The sequence below is a fragment of the Pithys albifrons genome, chromosome 5 (genome assembly GCF_047495875.1).
Source record: "Pithys albifrons albifrons isolate INPA30051 chromosome 5, PitAlb_v1, whole genome shotgun sequence".
In the NCBI taxonomy this organism is placed as follows: domain Eukaryota; kingdom Metazoa; phylum Chordata; class Aves; order Passeriformes; family Thamnophilidae; genus Pithys; species Pithys albifrons.
The window spans coordinates 49,266,204-49,285,922 of NC_092462.1; the positions used below are offsets into that span (position 1 = coordinate 49,266,204).

The following is a 19,719-nucleotide window of genomic DNA, read 5'->3' on the forward strand; positions in this document are numbered from 1 at the left end:
TACTTTCTACCAGAAATTTTAAGAACTATTTAATCATACATGTTATAGTTTTTGTCAATGCAGAGAATCTTCTTAACTTCCATTTTATATGTTTCAATGTTTTCACATTAAAATTTCAGATTTTTCTGATTTTAATACAGTTAAAGTCAATGTTTTGATCTTTTACTTCATATTCTATGGCCCAGCTGTGGGTTTGGATAATTCTACTCAAGACCAAGAAACATCTTAACCAGTAAGTAAGTACCAGAAAACAGATGCCTTTACAGCTCTGAAATAGGCCTGATTTTTTAAAAAATTATTACCCATACATGCATTATTCATTGCCTTCCAGAATAACTCAAGGCTTCCTTTTTCAAGCCTGCTGTCACATGAGGCTTACAACAATGGAAATACAGAGGCTGAACAGAGGCATGTTACTGTTTAAGAGAAAAGTAATCCATTTTATGAATCACGTTTTATTTTAAACTTGCAATTTAATACATTTGACAGAGTTTTCCAGAATGGAATAGAGAGAATAAAGTATCCTAAATCTCTTGCAAATAGAACTATGAACTTCATAAACTAAAATTAGTCCATGTCTTCTATTTTATTTTCTTTATTTTTCATTATAATTTAGTATGCAAATCATAATGCTCCTAGTGTGTCAGCATAAACTTTGACTTTTGTGCACAGTGATCAGCAAGTAGCAGGGTTGAATGTTTTTTATTTAATATTTCCATTGTGTAATTTATCTAATGAAACATTACTTTTCCCCACTGCACATTTATAATGTAGAACATAAGTAGGTGTGGTTGTTTTTTGGTTGTGGTGGCTGAAAAGGAGCACAGATCGCAGGTGTCACACACAGGATAGTTTATTATATCACACCATGAAGAAGGAAAAGGAAAGAAAAAAAGAAAACAGCAAGCACATTCTAACTACAAGTTACACAATATATATTGTAAAATCCCACCCATGGCCACCGGCCATAGGTTCAATACCAGTGTCCATAAACTTAATTACAGCTTCTAATTGGATGATACTCCCTGTCCGGATGTACTTTTGTTTCATGAGAAATTTATCTCCCTACATTCCATTCCCATGCTTGCTTCTCTCGCATCCTCCTTATCTCACTTTGTTTTAGTTATCTTGCTAGTTTTTCTCACAGGATTAATTAACTTTCAGGGTTCTCATCCCATATCAAAAGGTACCAGCCTGTTGAGGCCTAAAGAACTGCCTGCAGCTCCAAAGCCTTCCTAACTCAAAAAACCTTTATAATCCTCACAACTAGGTTTTATTTTATTTTCTTAAATCTAAAAATTCCTCTCTTAAGCACACATAAGGGAATTGAAGGCTTGAAATTAAATGTATTAAAGGAATGTTCTAATTTTGAAGTTTGAATTGAAAAAATAAGAAAATTTAAGTTAGTTTCCCACTCGGGTAGACCTAAGTGCTACTGTAAATTGAAATGTCTTGCATTTCTGATTATATGAGTGACTGATTTTATAGATAATTGAACTTTTTTTTTAATTGACTTAAAGGAAACTTTTTTGATTAAAGAAATTAGATATGTTAGAATTTTATGTTCATTAGATCTAGCAAACATCTCTCTGCAAAGCATCATGACTAACTTGGCTGGAGCACAAACTGTGGATCTCTAGACCTGAAAGTCTACGTAGAGTGTGGAGATATAGTTCAAACTTACAAGAAGTGGTATAGAACAACAGTATAAGTATCTGGAGGAAGAATCAGAAAAGCCTGGAATATTAAACAAATAAACAAAAAAGCAAAACAAACAAACAAAAACCCGAAAACAAAACCACAAAGAAATCTTATTATGTTTCTAAGATGGCAAAGACTTAGGTTAGAGTAAGAAAATAATAGGTAATAAACTTCTCTTCAAAGTAGATAGCTTTGTTGAAATTCATCCAAGTGCATTTAAGATTTCTGGCTGTGTTAATCTCCATTAAGGCTGACAATAATGAGAGCCATAGTTTTGAGAAGTTTGAGAGAATGGAGAAAACTGTTTGGTGTGCTATCTTTCATTAGAAAGGATAAAAGAAGAAGATGCAGAGATTTACAAACTAGTTGCCTAGCTTCAATTACCAACAAGTAATTACAGAACTATAAGGTCTAAATGACAGACAGAATGTAATTATCTATAGCAAATATGTCAGAGTCCCTTAATTTATTCCTTGAAATAGCAGAGACACTGTGGATAGGAAAGAAACCATAGATGTGATCTACTTTTAACTTTCACACTATGTGAAAAGACTTTTGAAAAAAGTAAGGCGATATGGACAAAGATGAAATGATAGGAGTGTTGATGATTCATTGTCAAACCATAAGGATGTATTGGGGGGGGGGGCGGGGGAGGCTAGACATATCCCAGTGTTTCTGGGGGGATACACAGTGACATAATGAGTTGCTCAGATGACAGAGTGGAAAGCATGCTTGATAGTTTCTCATTCAGCATCAAGCTGGGAGGATCTGAAATAATTTTGAAGAACAGGATTAGAATTTAAAATTTTTATTACAGGTTGTAGCAATGGCCTGAATTAACTAGGAATATTTATGTGTAATCCCTCTGGGATATTCAGTTTGTGTTAGATTTTTACTATATGAGGAGAGTTCAGAATAGGTCAACAAGAATGCCCAAAGATTTAGAAAGCATAGTCTGTGAAGAAAAGGTTGGAAACTCTGGGTTGTCAGTCAGAGGGAGGTATAGGAGCCTTGAAATATGTAAAATGTTGCTGCAAAAGGTAAGGAGTAACCTGTTGTCCATTTCCAATGGAAATAAGACAGAGTAATGCACTTAAATTAGTGGTAGGCAGATTTAGAATAAACATTAAAAAAATTTACTTGAATGTATTGCCTGGAGATGCTGAGTATTCTCCATCATTAGAGTTGTGTACAAACAGGGCAGACAAAATTCTGTCAGAATTTCAATGTGATTGATCTTATTTTGGAGTAGGGGAATGGATGAGATGGCCTCATAAGCTTTCTTTTGACTGAATTTTCTGATAGTTAACTCTTTAGTGAAAGAAAGTCTTGCAGAAGATTTTTTTTTTCACAGATCTTAATCCCATTTCATTCTGGAAAGCAGTGCAGAGGACCTATTGAAAATCTATGTGAAAATCATTTTTGTCTTTTACCACGAAGCCTGGTATTTCTTTCACTTCAAATGTAGAGGAGGAAAAAAAATCATGAAACATCACTGTTTGTTGTGCATTTATTTTAAACTTAGTTCAATATGTCACTTTTCATATAGTCTTGGAGAAGTCCATAGGCTGGGATGACAGGAACCCAAAAGTGTTGTGTTTGAATGGATTGAGCACAGAAGCTCTAGCGTAGCTCTTTTGGATATACAGCTTTACTCCAGTTATTAGACATGTGAGGCAATTAAACTTCTGTGGTCTGTCCAGATCCTTAGAAGCCCAGCAGTTTTTAAATAATATTTCAGTACACAAATAGTGCCATCCAGATAACACCATGAGATGTTATAAAGTGATGTGGATGTAGGTAGGATTTGTAAGTATCTTGGAAGCTTGGTGAGGGACTTGGTCCAAAAATCACCACTCAAAAGCTGTGATTTATTGTTACCATGGTGTAAATGTCTAAAGCTTGAAGATATCACTAATAATCTGACTGAAGTAATGTAGATATTTCAGATACATAAATATTGGTTGCACTCTATGGTCTCAGAGGTCTTTTCCAAGTTAATTGATTCTGTGACTCTGACTGTAATGATAAAATATGTTCTGATGTGTGAAAAGTCTGTTCTAGTAACAGACCTTTTTTAAGCTTCAGGTCTTCAGCGTAGGTACTGGTCACTACAATGTATTTGTACTGTGCAACAGGATCATAAAATCCTCACAGTAACAGACATCTGGAGAACAGCTTGATGCAGGACTATCACCAAAATGAGATCAGCTCAACCACTGCTCTGTTTAGCCAAGTCTTGAAAACCTTGATGGATTAGAATTTCACAGTGTCTTGGTTCCAGAGCTGCTTCATCTTCCTAGTGAAAATTTATATCCTTTTCATCTGCTGTGAATCTCCAAAGCTGCAACTCTAGGCCATTTCCCCACGTCTTACCATGCAGAACTTTTGAGAAAAAATTATGTCATGTTTTAACTCCTGTTCAAGTATTTACAGGTTGCTATTGAATTGTTCCTTAGCTTCCTCTTCACAAGAACAAGCACATCCAGTTCTCTCAACCACTGCTTGTGCGTCGGTGCCAGAGGCCTCTAGAAAATTTGAAAGCCATCTGCGTGATCCTTTCCAGTTTTTGAATCTTCTCTTAAAATGAGGCTCCTCAGAACTGCACACTGTGTTCCAGTCTAACTGGTTTCAGTCAACAAATAGTGTTCTAATTTTGATTTTTGTTGCAGTACAAGTAATAATTAAAAGCCCTAGTTTGAAATCCACACCAAGTTTCTGAAACAAAACTGTCCTGCTATATGCAAACCAAAGGGGAAAATGGAAAACTGCAGAGAAGTGAAAGAGCCTTCTGAAAGGGTTTCATAAAAAGAAGTCTTTATTTGGTTTGCCTGAAATCTTGAAAGATATTGCAACTTCACCAAGCCCCTGAAGTATACAACTGGCAAGAGTGCTAATTTTGAACTTGAAGTTGATGTCTGAAGATAGTTAGCAGCTATAGCCTTGTTGTTTAAGAGTCTGAGAAGTTCAGTAAAGCCAAATATTCTTGTGAATTGTGAGTTGACCTGGCTCTGTCCACTGAGAGATCCTTCTACCCTTTTCTTGTGAATACGTCTAAGAAGAAATTGAGTGCCACAGTTCCAAGAGGAGCTGAGTAGAACCTGCTGCCTGCTGTGTTTTTGGAGCACAGGATAGGTCTGGCTAAAACAAGTCTCCATTGCTCCACCTCGCTCCTTTTCTCTAACACTTTAGGTCATGCTCTCTCATTCTCTGGCAATTCTGACTATGCTCTGATCTCTACACAAATAGCATTTTCTGCATCTTTCTTCAGCTAGAAATTACCTTCTTAGGTCATTCTGGCTATTTCTAATGAAGTAAAGGAAAGGAGAGAAGTAGCAGTCCTTGCCTACCTGAAAGAAAAACTTCTATAAACATCATGGAAGGGGGTACACCATAAATGTTTATAGAAGGCATTCTAAAGACATAACTTAATGTATACTGGGTTTGACTGTATTATATCAATCTGTGACCACCAAGGAAAAAAGGCATAACCAGAATTTTACTTTTATTAAGTATAATACCTTGTATAAATAATGACAAAATTTCATACAGGTGCAAGTCTCTTGTAGGTTGTTACCTTGATTTAGAAGTAAAAGATGTTTATAGCATCACTGGAAACTGTAACTCAGAACTGTAGGATTCAGCAAAAAAGTCTGATATTTGGAATAACACAGATTTGGATCTGTCAGGTGGCATGATATTTGCACCATTTAGATGTTTTTGAGTTATATTTATAGATCAAACACTGTTTACAACTATATAAAATACCACTGTGTTTTTTAGGAAGTGGTGAATATCATTGTTCACAGAGGATCATAAGGCAGAATGTTATCTTAAGAAAAAAGTTTATGTTTGGTGGGAAAAAGAGTGAGGAACATGGAAACAAAGAGAGGAGAGCTTTATGTGTTTGCTATAAGCAGAAAGAAAACTTTTTGCAGCAAGCAGCTTTCTCAAAATGAGTTAAAAATACAGTCTTTAAAAACACTTGTTAGTATGTGTCTGCACATTCTGTTTAGTAGATCATGGAATGATATTTGCTTAATATGCCCAGAGAAGGTTCTGAAAAATAAGTCATGTAACAGACAGAATGCAGGGCTGTGACCTCAAAGCCTAGTTTATTCTGCCAGCCCTGTTGAAAACATTTCCATATGGTTACACTGATCACTTTACCACAAAACAGAGTTCTTTGATCTCTGTTAGTTTACTCAATCAAGGGAGTAAAGGATGCTGAAATTTTGTGAAGATTTTAATAGAAATATAATCAGTACTGAAAATTGAACTTAAAGATGAACTGTTAAGCTGGCTGGCATTCCTGGGTACTGGCATATGATACTGGATTCAGAGGCCAGTTTTAGGACATACCAGTTTTTCTGAACTTCCCTCATTCTTTTTTTCCATGAACTACGATTTGGAATTAGAATTTAGAATTTGGCCTTTGACCAGTGTTCAGGAGTTCAATCATTGAAAGTCCTTGTCATTGACAGGGATTGATGGCTAATTGTGGATGGTTCTGTGCTAGAAAGTTCCATGACTTGTAAAGACATTTAGACATGTACTGCTTATTTCCATTAAGCGATCAAGATTTAGTAAAATAGCAATGTCTTCAGTGGCTTGAGTCTATCAAGCCATAACTAGACTGAGCCAGTAGATGCATGAAAATATTTCCCAGTGAACCTTTCTAATTTCCCCTCCTATAGCTATTAATTTGCTACAGGACAGGTTTAACATCATTTGTTTTTTTACACAAAGCAGACAGCTTGGACATAGAGATACTCTCAAGTATTATTAACAAGACCCAGACTGCTCTTTTCTGTTATATTTTAATGGATTTCCAAAGAAAAAAAATGTAAGAAAATAGTTTTTCTTTTACTTTGTTTGCATATGAAGATCTGTTTTTTTGTATTTTTGAAGGCAAGAAGCTGTTGAAACAGAATCAATGTGTACACTACAGTAAATGCCACCAGAAGGCTCTTGATGTTCTGAATTCCAAGTTCTGGTTCTTGTCAGCAAATACAGTGTGGTGGTCATCTGTGACTGGCCTGGCTTCTCAGTGTGATTTGAGGCTCTGAATGGCTTTGCCACAACATTCAGCTGCATATCTTTGGAGTAAACAGAGGGCATTAGGGCCTCCTCACCTTCATAACTTATCATAGAAACCTACTGGAAGATCTATCAATGTCTTCTATTTCTTTCAGAGGACCATCCAAAACAGAAATTGTAATAGAGAATGAGGAAATGCAGCACCAGAAATGGCTGAATCTGCACTCTGACTGGAGGAATAAGAATGCATCCACTTTACATGCACTTCTGGTGAATGGGTAAGTAACAGGTAATTAAGATCTATTTCACTGCTGTGGGTAGAATCTTATCAATGGAGGATGGCAAACTCCCTTTGGTAAGCCTTTTTCCCCAAGGTATATGTGTATAAATCCCAGCACATACTCATGCGAGTTCTTAAGATACAGTCTACAACCATTTTAGTGTCTATGACAACTGTAGTCTGAGTCCACCTTTGAATACTCAAGGGTGCATTCTGCTAAAATAGCAGCACTTGAGTGGTGCAGAGGTGATGCCCTTGAAGCACCTGGACCAAGCAGCTTCATTAAATCCCTGCTGAGAAAGAAAGTCCAGCAAGTACTATACAGCAAAATCTGCAGCCACATCTTACAATCCTGAGCAGTCCATGGAGTCTGGATTCATACATTTGAAGCAACCACAGCTTCTTCAGCAGAGGCTATATCCACTTAGAGTAGGCTTCCTTTGAAGCTTCTATGGCTGATGGTATATTCCCTTTAATTAACCTGACCAAACAGGTAGTTGCTAATGAGAAGACATGATCTCATGGTTCAGACATTCAAAGTGTGACTTTGAGACTGAAGAGCCAATGAACTCAGAAATCCAGAGAAAAACTGGGAGAGCCACCAATTCCCCATCTGCAACCGCATTCTTCAAAAAGCAGATTTATTGTTTCCCGGTTCTCTTTCAAACATGTAGGAGATTTCAGAACATCCTTCTTCCTCAGAAAATCCTTCTATTTCCCAAGGAAAGACTGCCTTAGATAACTGCAGAGATACATTGCGTGTGAAGGAATAAATCTACTTTTCTTTTGCTTGGCTCAATTGTTTTCTGTACTCGAAGTTTTCCATAATGGCAGCATACTAAGAAAATTGTATATTCAAGGAGCTACTTTTGCTTTCCTGCATCTCAGTTTTGTACCTTTCATTTATTTTTTATTTCTTCATCTAGAAAGACCATTACCAGATGGTGCCTGACACTTGAAAGTTGTCTCTTTAACCCTTTTCCTTCTTCATTGTGTTCTTCTTGTAGCCTAACAATATCCAAATGCTTTTCTCCAGAGTAATAGAAGAATAAATGTGACCAGATGCAAAGCCAGATCCACAGTCATTTTCTGTTCAGTCACCCAAGTGCAAAGGAGAAATTTCAAGGTACTTTTTGATGTGTTTGAAAGAGGTCTGGTAGAAAAAGTGTGAAGGTGTGCTAGTTTAAAGGCGAACCAGCAGGGGAAATGAACTCACCATGAGAGAGATTATAAGTCAGACCTAAAACTTAATAATAATATTACAATAACAACACTGACACAAAAGGGAAATTGCTTTCAACTCACAAAACCCCAGCAGTATAACCCAGTGTCCTGGGGCACAAACCCAAGGGGGTTTGTTTGCTCTTGTGCTGAGACCCCTGTGGTTCCCCCAAGTCCAGAGCAAAAGGAAAAGAAAAACCTGTTGGTGCAGGCGAGGGCTGTGGTCTGGGCGAGAGCGGTGATCTCCTCCTGTCGAGGTCCTGCTGCTCCTCTGGATCCAACGAGAAGTTCCCGAGGTCTTCTTACCCACCACTTATGTACCCTCAGGGAGCACCCAGTCCCTCCCCCTGGGCGGGGACTCACACAATGGGTGATTAACTCTGGGAGCCAGGGGGTGTTGAGCTGTTGATGGCCCATTAGCAGCTCCGCCCCCCTCAGGCTGAGTGTGAAGGTGATAATGGCTCCCTGGGCAGCTGCTGCTAATGGCCCATTGACCTTGGGGAATGAATAGAGGGGGTAGAATACACAGCTTTGATCACCCCCACACAGGGTTAGCTGGTCCCTCCTGCTGAACTAGGACAGAAGGACTGGATTTGGAATCTCTGAGTTACAAGATCTAATAGCAAAGGATCTAGTTTTGCCCAAAGTACAAGTTAAAGGAGAGAAAACATCAGTAATGAGGATTATTGATAAATCTGTTAAATAAATGAAAGTAACATGTAGGAACAGATGTTCCAGTCTCCCTGAATCTAGAAACATGGGTAACAAAAGGTGAGAAGCTAAAGCCTTGTTTTGGCTGCATCAGTCATCCAGTCCAGATGACTGGGAAGTGCTCCTGAGCCCTGCAGTTTAGGTGTATTCATCTGGGTCAGGTGAAACATGTAAGACATTTGTGCTGGGGAGTATGTTGTATGTTTAAAGTACAGTTGTCAGGCTCCTAAAATAATGGGAACTTGGGCAAGAATCAACAAATGCACCACTAATTTATAAAGTTTTGATAGGAGGAATGGCATAGTACAGACTATGCACGCATGAACAGCTTAATGTTTTCTCTTTAGAGCTGGCTGTTTAGAGCTGGCTGTTTAGAGCTGGCTGTTTAGAGCTGGCTGTAGGTAAGTCAGAGAAACAAACATAAAACATGAGTGTGGCTGGTCTTAGTGATATTCTATTTTTTTAGGGAATGGAAATGCCTCTCAAAATTGTGCAGACAAATTTCTTTCTTGGAATTAGTTGTCTGTCTTTACTATCTCTAGAAAAATAATTCTGGGGTCTATGTTTTCAGGAACAGAAATAAACTGATTTGCACAGCATGTGAATGAGGTATATCACTGTAGGGGACAAATCTCAGATTTATGGTAATCTGGTGAGCTGGCTGGCACTCTTGTTTTGCCCACATTAGTATCTATGGCTTAAAATCAAATGCATCCTCTTTTTAGGTGGTTATGGCTTTGCAGTTTTAAAGATACTACCTATTGACTGAGACTAAAGCCTGCAAAGGATTACCTGGAGAACAGCTAACCTGTGTATCCAGTCCAATGTAGTTCTGCTTCTGCCTCAGAAAAGCGCAGACACAGTAGGAATGAAAACTTTGTGGAAATAAAAAGACAGTCAGGTAGTTCACAGAATCACAGAATATGCTCAGTTGGAAGGGATCCACTAGGGTCATGGAGTCCAACACTTAGTCCTGCACAGGACCATCCCCGAGTCACACCATGTGCCTGAAAGTACCATCCAAATGCTTCTTGAACTCTGTCAGGTTTGGTGCTGTGACCGCTTCACTGGGGAGACTGTTCCATTGCCCAGCCACTGTCTGGGTGAAGAACCTTTATCTAATATTCAACCTAAACCTCCCCAACACATCTTCAGGCAATTCCCTCAGGTCTCTCACTGGTCACCACAAAGAAGAGATCAGTGCCGGCCCATCCTCTTCCCCTCACAAGAAGCTGTAACTGCAGTGAGGTCTCCCATTAGTCTTCTCCAGGCTGAGCCGACCAAGTGCCCTAAGCTGCTCCTCACACAGCTTCTCCCTAAGGCCCTTCATCATGTTTATTGCCCTCCTCTGGGTGCTCTCTAGTAGCTCAATATCTTTCCTATATTGCAGTGCCCCAAACTGCACACAATATTCAAGGAGAGGCCGCCCCAGTGCAGAGCAGAGTGGGACAATCCTCTCCCTTGACTGCCTGGGTGATGCTTTGCCTGATGCCCCCCAGGACATGGTTGGCCCTCCTGGCTGCCAGGGCACTGCTGACTCAGATTCAACTTGCTGCGGACCAGGACCCTCAGGTCCCTTTCACGGCACTGCCTTCCAGCATCACATTCTCCAGTCTCTACAAACATTCAGGGCTGCCCCATCCCAGGCACAGAATCCGGCACTTCCCTTGTTGGACTTCATATGGCCGGTGATTGCCCATTTCTCTAATTTGTCAAGGTCTCTCTGCAGGGTTTCCCTGCATTCGAGGGATTCAACAGCTCCTCCCAGTTTTATGTCACCTGCAAACTTGTTTAGTATCCCTTCCAGTCCTGTTTCCAAGTCATTTATGAAGATGTTGAAGAGCACAGGGCCTAAGATGGAGCCCTGTGGAACCCCACTAGTGACAGGTCACCACTCTGATGTCACTCCATTCACTATCACCCTCTGTGCTCAACCTGTGAGCCAATTGCTCACCCATTGCATGTTCTGTTTATCCAGCTGTACTGAACAGTTTGTCCAGAAAGATACTTCGAGAGATGGTATCAAAAACTTTATTGAAATCAAAAAAGATGACATCAACTGGCTTCCATCGATCCGTGAAGTGGGTTACCTTGTCATAAAAAGAAACCAGGTTGGATAAGTAGGACTTTCCTCTCATGAGGCCATGCTTGCTGTGACAAGTAATAGCACGGTCTTCCAGGTGTATTTCAATATTTCCCAGAATAATCTTTTTTTTAGTGCAACAGTGCTTGCTGATTTAACCAGGATTTCCCCTCTCCTGACAAAAAAATTCACCTCTTCCCTCTCTCACATGAAAATTTTCAACAGAAGTGATAAGTTTTTCTTGTTTTAATACCTACTTATGCAAACTTTCTGGATTTTTTCAAAACACCTGAAGTTTTAGGGGATGAAAAATCATCTGTTATGAGAGGCATTTCAAAGAAAATCCTGCCCTTTGACTGTAAGGAAGAGGAGACTGGCAATCTCTGTACTTTCAGGTGCCATAAATTAAGACTTGACAGACTGTTCATCCCAGCTGACCTCAGAGCTGGATCCATGCCCAGGGAGTGAGGTAGTCTGAAAAGTATGTAGTACCCCTTCATGAAATGCAATTTAAAGCTGAACTAATATTTTGAATTATCTCCAGGCAGATGCTGGAAACTATGAATGACCTGGCATAAGACACTCCTTGAGTTTCTTTTTACAGTTTGGGGGATTTTTTAACAGCTGGATTACATGAACAGGTAGACTACCTATGATGGTTTTCAAATTACCAAAATTAATCAATTTTGAGACTTACACCATGTTTTTTTTCAATATTTAGACAGACGTGTCAAAGCAGAAGCAAAGTGGCTCTCTTTTGCACTAAAGAAGGTAAGAGAGAAGTGCACATAAAATAAATGTTTTTAAAAATATGTTAAATCACTTAACAAATGTGGATGTTTAGTGCAGATTAATTCTGAAATTTTTATTGGATCTCTGCAACATCCAGTTTTACGCTGGATTTATTTTTCCCTACTCAAGTTTCATCAGGTTTTCTTATATTTTGATTGTGAGGCTGTGTATTGAAGTAGCCCAGTCATGATGCCACAAAATGAATTTTGTCATCAGTCAGGTTCCAAAAAATCATTTGACAGAACTTCTTTCTGAAAATATCCTTTACCACCAGAGTGGTTAGCAGGCTGTCTGCCTGGGAGCTGAAGTTGTGATCTGTTTAGCTGTTAAGCACAAGGGGACAGAAGAACCTGATGTAGAAAGTTACAGACCAAATCTGTTGGCACAGCAGATTGTCCAAGTTTAAGTGGTTTGAAAGTGCAAAAATTGCTCATCTGTGATGGAAACGTTCTACCGACAATGAGAGCTTTGCTGAAGAACACTTGAATTAGCTTGACTCAGGAAAAAGTAATTACAAGGCATGCTCTGAATTTGGAAAACTAATTAAAACATTTGCTACTCATCCAAAAAAAGGAAAAAGCTCATAGGAGCCTGTCAAAGCTGCTTACTTCTGACATATGTTGCTGTAAGTACATTTAAAATTCCTTGCCCTCTAAAGTTAACACATTAGGAGTTACAAGTTACCAAATAAAAATTGCTCCAATTTATTTCTTCACCACTATATTCCCAGAGAAATGCAATGGCAGCATATTCTCCCCTGGGATGCTAATTGCAGAAACTGGTGGTGTTCTTTTGTTCTCTAAATCAGACTGAGTATAAACAGGATAAATAACAAGTCTGGCATCTTTCAAATCCAGAATATAAAGTGAAACAAAAGTGAAGGAAAAAATATCTGTCAGGTGAGAATCTGACAGTGGAAGTGGCTTGTAAAGCGGAGTGGACAGAGTACTGAAATGTCTTCAGATCCTTAAGTATTCTTCCATAGTAATTTTGACAGGCAAAGCAAGTTTTCTGCTGTGTAGCTGAGTAAATGGCATGACATTAACCTCATGCCTGGCTTAAGAAAAGCCTTATAACTGCTGAGCAGATTTTCCAGGAGCAGTTTGTATGAAAAGTGGGCCAAACATTGATAGCTGACAGAAAGACAAAGACATAAACCCAGAAACCCTCCCAAGAGCAGCCAAATAACTCCTGAGAGAAAGAAAATAAGATTCCAAACCTAGCTTGGGTAATATTTCAGGCTGAGCCAGTGAAAATGAATATCTGAAGAGCAAATCAATACAAATACAAATACAAAGGAAAGATAAAAATGGCTCAATGTGTTTGATAGTGTTGTGTAGTTGCTGATGACCTCATTTACTTTATTCTATGGTAAATTACAGTTTAATTTCAATTAATCAGTTAAAGTGGCAGTGTAATTTCCCAACTCTGTTAACACCATTCTGTTCTATTCTCTTGCAGAAGGTGTTGCAGGTGCTGCCTCTGTGGTAAGGACTAATGGCTCTCCTGTTCCTCCTCAGACTGTGGCCGCCGCCCTGCTGCCCGCATGAACAAGAGGATCCTTGGCGGCAGGACCAGCCGCCCGGGCCGGTGGCCGTGGCAGTGCTCCCTGCAGAGTGAGCCCAGCGGACACATCTGTGGCTGCGTTCTGATTGCTAAGAGATGGGTCTTGACAGTAGCACACTGCTTTGAAGGGTGAGAGCACTCAGTTTTACTACTCTTATCAACTGCATTACCAAGTCCTTCCTCCTCTACCAAACACACTGGGGGTAGGTGATGATCTTTACAGAATGGTTGATCACAGAGGCCTGCTTTTAAGCAACTAAAAAGGAAAGTAAAAGGTACAAACCAACATCAGCTTTTCACATGTTTTACTGTTCCTTGGTGGTGTCTCTACTAATAAAACCTAAATGGAGATGCCCTGACTTTCAGCAGGAAACAAGAAAAGGAAAAAGAACAAAAACACTAATTCTGCAGATGTTGTACAACTGCCATGGATTTATAAAAGCATTCTGTGCATCAGTGTAGTAAAGACTCTGGGAAAATGCTGTGGTCATTGGTCAAACTAAGAACTGAGTATTTGCTTATGGTGCAAATGACATATTGAAGTCATTGCCTTTTCTATTTATATAGTCCACTACAAGTCAGTATTAACCACTGCTTGGTGTTGCCTTTTACCTGAGGCCCTGTGGTGGATGGACAGTCTGGTGTGCAGAGAATGTTTATGTGTCTTAGGATTTGTTTTGGTAATGTCAGCTTTGGTGCTAACCAGTATTTCTGTTTGATGATTTTGGAGGGAAATTTATTACCTCATTTCCTTGTCTTGTAACAAAGTTTTTAAATTGGGTTTCTAGAGAAAATTTAAACAAGTGTTTTCTGCTGTGGGTAGCAAATACTTCTCTAGTACACAGTTGCTTAATCCTGCTTTAAACTGGTGCTTGCTCATTGGAAATTATTTTGGACTACTCTAAATACCTTTCTTTGTGTTCAAGCCAGCAGGAATACTACGTTAAGCAAGATTGTCTTGATTGGTATTTCTTTATAATGTAGTCATTCCCTTTTTGAATTATAATTTTTGTCTTTTTATTTCTGAAACACTGAGTTCTTTGGTATTTGTTGGGGTCTGTGACTTTAGTGTCCAAGCCAGAAGATGTCAGTCAGGTGATAGGGAGTGCCTCAAGGTGTGAGACACAAGATACCACATGGAAATGCCAGAGGATATGACATTGGGTAGACCTCAGTTCTGACTAACATATCATATCAAGCCCTAAGAATGTTCAAGAACTGATTGCATTCAAAAAGAAGAAAAGTAATAACCAGAAACTTGAACATAGATAACCTTCCTTATAAACAGTGTGCTAAACCTGCATGATACAAACAAGAACATTGTAATTTATCAGATTTGGCTCCAGAAGAAATTTCTCTTCTTCCTCCATCTATTTTTAAATAAACTGCTGGAATATTTCCTAACCTTTGGAAGAACACTTTCTGGTGATCTAAAATAAAGGGTGGGACAGAGGTTGATCCTTCAGCAATACTAGACTGCTACTGAATTTCCTGGATATTTCTCCCAGTAGTGAAATATAGGAAAAGCAGCTGTCAAATTTTAAAGTAAAAATTGTCCAGTTTTGTCCACTGCAGAAAGACTGCCACTACATTTTGGAGCTGATGATTTACCCCTCATGTAGGGCTATATAGTGTCTTTGTGGGCTCAGAGTATTACTTGTAACAGGTTTCTTTCACATTTGTATTCTAAAGACCTTAAAGTACTAATGTTCTGGTTGAATAATTCATTGAGGCGTTACATGAAATTTTTTCTCTTCTGCCTTTCTGAATAGATTTGGGAAGCCTTTAGATTCTTTATTTGTAAGAAGCCATTTGTAAGCTTAATGTCCCAACAGCAAGACCATTTTTGAAGTCATGAAGTTTTCTTGATATGAAGTATTTAAAAATTCCCCAAAAAAACCAGATAGGACAACAATTTAAAGATTATAAAGTGCTCTGGTACCTTATACAAAATGCTCCATTTTGCAAAGTATTTTACGAAGTTCATATGAAGTTTGGAATACAAACCATGAGGACCATATAACAATAATGAAGTACTAATACAAATAGTCATGAATACTTGTAAAGGGCATAAATGGAAAGAGCTGCCTTAAACATCATGTTTTTTGCTAGCTTTATTATTGCAGTCCCCAGAGTTTTGTCAGGATTGTTTTGAAATGCATTATATTAAAGCATTCAAGGCAGTAAGGTTTTTTTCTTAATTGTAGGACAAGACATTCTGTCTGTGACTGCTCATTGCCTTAGGCAGTGCTTTATTACAATGATCATAAACACAAGAGCCTATGAATATTCCTTAGACTTAATCTCTCTAACTTTATGGAAAAGCTCACAAACTCATCACAATGGTAAAACAATCATTATAGTCTGAAATATCAGAATTTTCATCCAACTCTTAGGACAAAAATAACCTTTATTTAGCAATCAAATCTCTGCAAATTACAGGAATTACAATCCTGTTGAGTACTGTGAAAAAGCTGCAATTTTGCATTCTTTCATTTAGACTACTTTGAATAAGCTTGAATCTTGTCAAAGGTGTATAGTTACGTAGAGCTGTCTTTCAGCAGTTGTGAGGAATTAGGAACCTGCAACTTATCCAATGATCAGTTAGGATCAAGAGATTACAATCCTGAAGCCTTTCATAAAATCTAGTTTTCTTTTGTATCTCAAGAGACACTAGTTCAGTCTTTCTAACTTGTAGTGTATGTATAATTGCTTTGTGGTCTTGTACATTTATCAAAAGAGTCTTAAACAATTGGAAGAGTCAAAGGAACCTTTGATCTTAGGCATGGAAAGTATGCTTGGCACAGACTGAATGCCCAGTAAATAAGGGACTTTTCCCATGTTCATCATAAAAGATTTAATTTACATAACAGAATTGCTTCTCTGAGACTCCCAATGAATTTCAGCTAGACTTACTGCTGTCAGCAGCAGACTACTGAACAATATTCTCACCTCAGCAAAATTTGTATGTGCACACCAGTGAGCATGTAAGCAACTAAGACTTGGGCAGGATCCAAGGGGTAATTTTGAGAGCCTTTAATACAGCAACTAATAGATGGTTACATATCTTCTGATGGAATGAGCTTTAAAGTGGTTACTGACAGGAAGGAAATGGAAAGCATTGTCTTTTGTTGCTCAGATCTTAGCTGTACAGAACGATGCCCAAGTATTTTTTTTTATTCTTGTAGCATTTGTGTGTGCAATGCTTTGCACAGCGCAGTGTGCAAAAAGGGAGAAATAAATCTTGGGCATTTTTGCTTAAAAGAAATATCTTGATTTAAAATTTATTTTTGTTTGTTTGTTGTTATTTAAAAAGGAGAGAAAATGCAGCTGTTTGGAAAGTAGTGTTTGGGATTAGCAATCTTGATCATCCCTCAGGCTTCATGCAGACCCGACTGGTGAGGACCATCATACTCCATCCACGCTACAACAGAGCAGTTGTAGACTACGATATCAGCATCGTGGAGCTAGACAAGGATATCAACGAGACAAGCTATGTAAGACCTGTCTGTTTGCCCAGCAAGGACCAGTTGGTTCAGCCAGACACCTACTGCTACATTACAGGCTGGGGACACATGGGCAACAAAAGTAAGATAAATATTTCTGTGAGTCTTGGAAAAACATGTGAACCTTCTACTGAGTTAAATAAATGATCCCATTACAAATCTTCATCCATTCATACTATTACCAAGTCTTAGGAAATACTACAGAACTGTAACTACTCTTGAAGGGATCAAGCTGTGACTAGAGCCTAGCTTTTTCAAAGCAGCAGCCTCAATTTATGCTCCTTAATTCTTATTTAGACAAGTGGCTTGTTTTTTAAAAATGTTGAGAATCTAGAAACTCCTATCAAGAAAGTCACCTGACTTAGTTATCATTTTACTGGTCTAAGTTGTATTCAGAACTGTGTTGCAAAGGTATCACATTATCAGTGTAGGTGAAAACATTCTTAGCTCAGTGAAAGCTGATGGCACTGACAGCTTTGGCACACAGGCTGGAGAACAGGGTCTTGAATCAGCACTCTTTGTACTTGTGACCCAATTTATTCCATAATCACAATCAGCTGTTAAGACAGGAAGAAGTCCTTTATTGTGCCCTGAAAGCGATACAATAATTTCAGTAAACTTCAAATTCTGATTCCCTGATACATTCTGTAAGTCAAATTTACTCAAACATAGTTCAAAATGGCTGCAATAATACCAAGCTTTACCATGAGAGACACCAAGAAACAGGGAGATCCTGCCATGGAACAGTGACACAAACCTCTCATTTACCTCCTTCACATTACTGTTTTCCAGCCACTACTGCCCCTGTCTTAGAAGTCCCGCACCATCCCATGCCAAAGTGAATGCTTAATAAACAGCAAAGGTCACACCAGGCTCCATTTGCTTAGTCTGTCTCCAGAATGCAACACATAATGATCCTGGCTCAGGAGCATGACAGTCACAAATCCTGCAATGCAGCAGTGTAAAAAGCCATGGGCATTCTCTTTGGCTTTGTGCTAAATGGAGATTCTTCCCTCCATACATTTAGTATATATAGAGTAGTATTTATACTTTATCCCAGTGGGATTGTTTGTTGTATGTATAATCACTATTTGTGTGTTTGTGTATAGTTTAATATGCCTAATTCTGTTTTTCAGTGCCTTTCAAGCTTCAAGAAGGAGAGGTTCGCATCATTTCCTTAGAACAATGCCAATCATACTTTGACATGAAAATCATCACCAGCAGGATGTTGTGTGCTGGCTATGAATCTGGCACTGTGGACTCTTGCATGGTAGGCTTCTCTCTAAGGAGAAACAGCCAAAATTGCTTTTAGAAACCAAAGTACTGTGTTGTTTATTAGGCATGGCATACTTTATTATAGAAATGGCAACTGTCTACATACTATAAACTAACTTTTATGATTATTACTGTTACTCCTGTTACTGTTGGTGTAATGCTTGAAGACTCTAGGGTTGTTCTTTATTAATTAACTTTTTAACTTGTATGAGCCCTTTGCAAGTAATTTTTTTGTACAAATGTAACAGGTAATGAAATAGTGATAATGCTATGTGTATAATAGTTCAGCAGAGCAGCCTGTTTTTACAGCTGAGTTATTTACTAAAGGCACATGACTGTAGGAACTGTGACATAGCTTTAACCATGGCTGTTGGCCACATGTATAACAGACTGTTTTTTCCTTTCCTGTTGCAGGGCGACAGTGGAGGACCACTTGTTTGCGAGCAACCTGCAGGGCGCTGGACTTTGTTTGGTTTGACATCTTGGGGCTCTGTCTGCTTTTCCAAGGTTTTGGGACCTGGAGTTTACAGTAATGTGTCACATTTTATTGAGTGGATTGAAAGACAAATATACATCCACACCTTTCTGCTAAACTAACTCCAGATGGTAAGAACTGTGCTGACAGACAAGAGAAAAAAGAAATCACCAATTCAACACTGAAGGTTTTGCAGTCCAGGAACTCCATGAAAAGGAGTTTCAAGCTGTATCTATTCTTGTTGTGGAGCTATGGAATATGCAGTGTCTGTTAACAGTAAACCCTCTGCTGATGAATATATTTTGGGGTAGACTTAATAATCCTTTTGACTTTTCTTTGAACTGTGTTGTGGTGCTATTCCAAACACAGAAAAAGGCTTAAAACAGAAGAATCAGTGACTTTCTGCCTTTCAGCTATTAAAACTAAGCAGTAGCACAGATTAGAGAAACCTTTTTAATAACCTGTTTTACTACTGTTCAATTAGTAGCACATGCATTTTCACTCACTTCTTGTCATGAGGAAGGAACTCTGTGCACTCACATGGCACTGCAGGATGCGTATTCACAAGGATAACAGTAGACACAGCCGCACCACACGTTGGAGGGTGTGAAAGAGATTGATGGGTTTGTACATCCACGTGGCACAGGACACATCAAAGCACACATGTAGGTCTCCAAAGGTGTGTAGCCATATGCTCCTGGTGTGACTGAGCTACTGCATTCTGTTCCTCAGAGCGGGAAAACTTGCATGGTCCTAACCCTGTACAGTCCTGACTTCACAGCTTCTGTTCCCAGAGCCAGCCTGGGCATCTCTGTGGGACAATGGAGGAACCAGTAGGCCAACAGACCCATAACTACCACTTGGGGCACCCAAGACCAAAACTTTATTGTTCAGACTCTTTCGACAGTTACTACCACTTAATTTTCTGCAGCTTCCAATATCCTGACTTGTCCAGGAAACATCCATGTCTCAGCAGCACTACACTGATCAGTGCATTTATCAAATTTGTGACCCACTGGCTTTTCTCCCTGCTTTGTATAGTGTGTTCAGCATACAAAGCATGCACTGA

At 38.9% G+C, this 19,719-nt stretch overlaps 1 protein-coding gene across 1 annotated transcript in view; it reads left to right on the forward strand.

The window, feature by feature from the left end:
- Positions 1–18,957, forward strand: part of CORIN (corin, serine peptidase) — a 118,714-nt gene extending 99,757 nt beyond the window's left edge. Inside the window, exons 17-22 of the mRNA XM_071555200.1 lie at positions 6,897–7,019; positions 11,758–11,807; positions 13,349–13,523; positions 16,711–16,982; positions 18,037–18,170; positions 18,590–18,957. Coding sequence (XP_071411301.1) covers positions 6,897–7,019; positions 11,758–11,807; positions 13,349–13,523; positions 16,711–16,982; positions 18,037–18,170; positions 18,590–18,772 — 937 coding nt within the window. The 3' untranslated portion in view covers positions 18,773–18,957. The remainder of the gene's footprint in view (positions 1–6,896; positions 7,020–11,757; positions 11,808–13,348; positions 13,524–16,710; positions 16,983–18,036; positions 18,171–18,589) is intronic.
- The last annotated feature ends 762 nt before the right edge of the window (positions 18,958–19,719 follow it).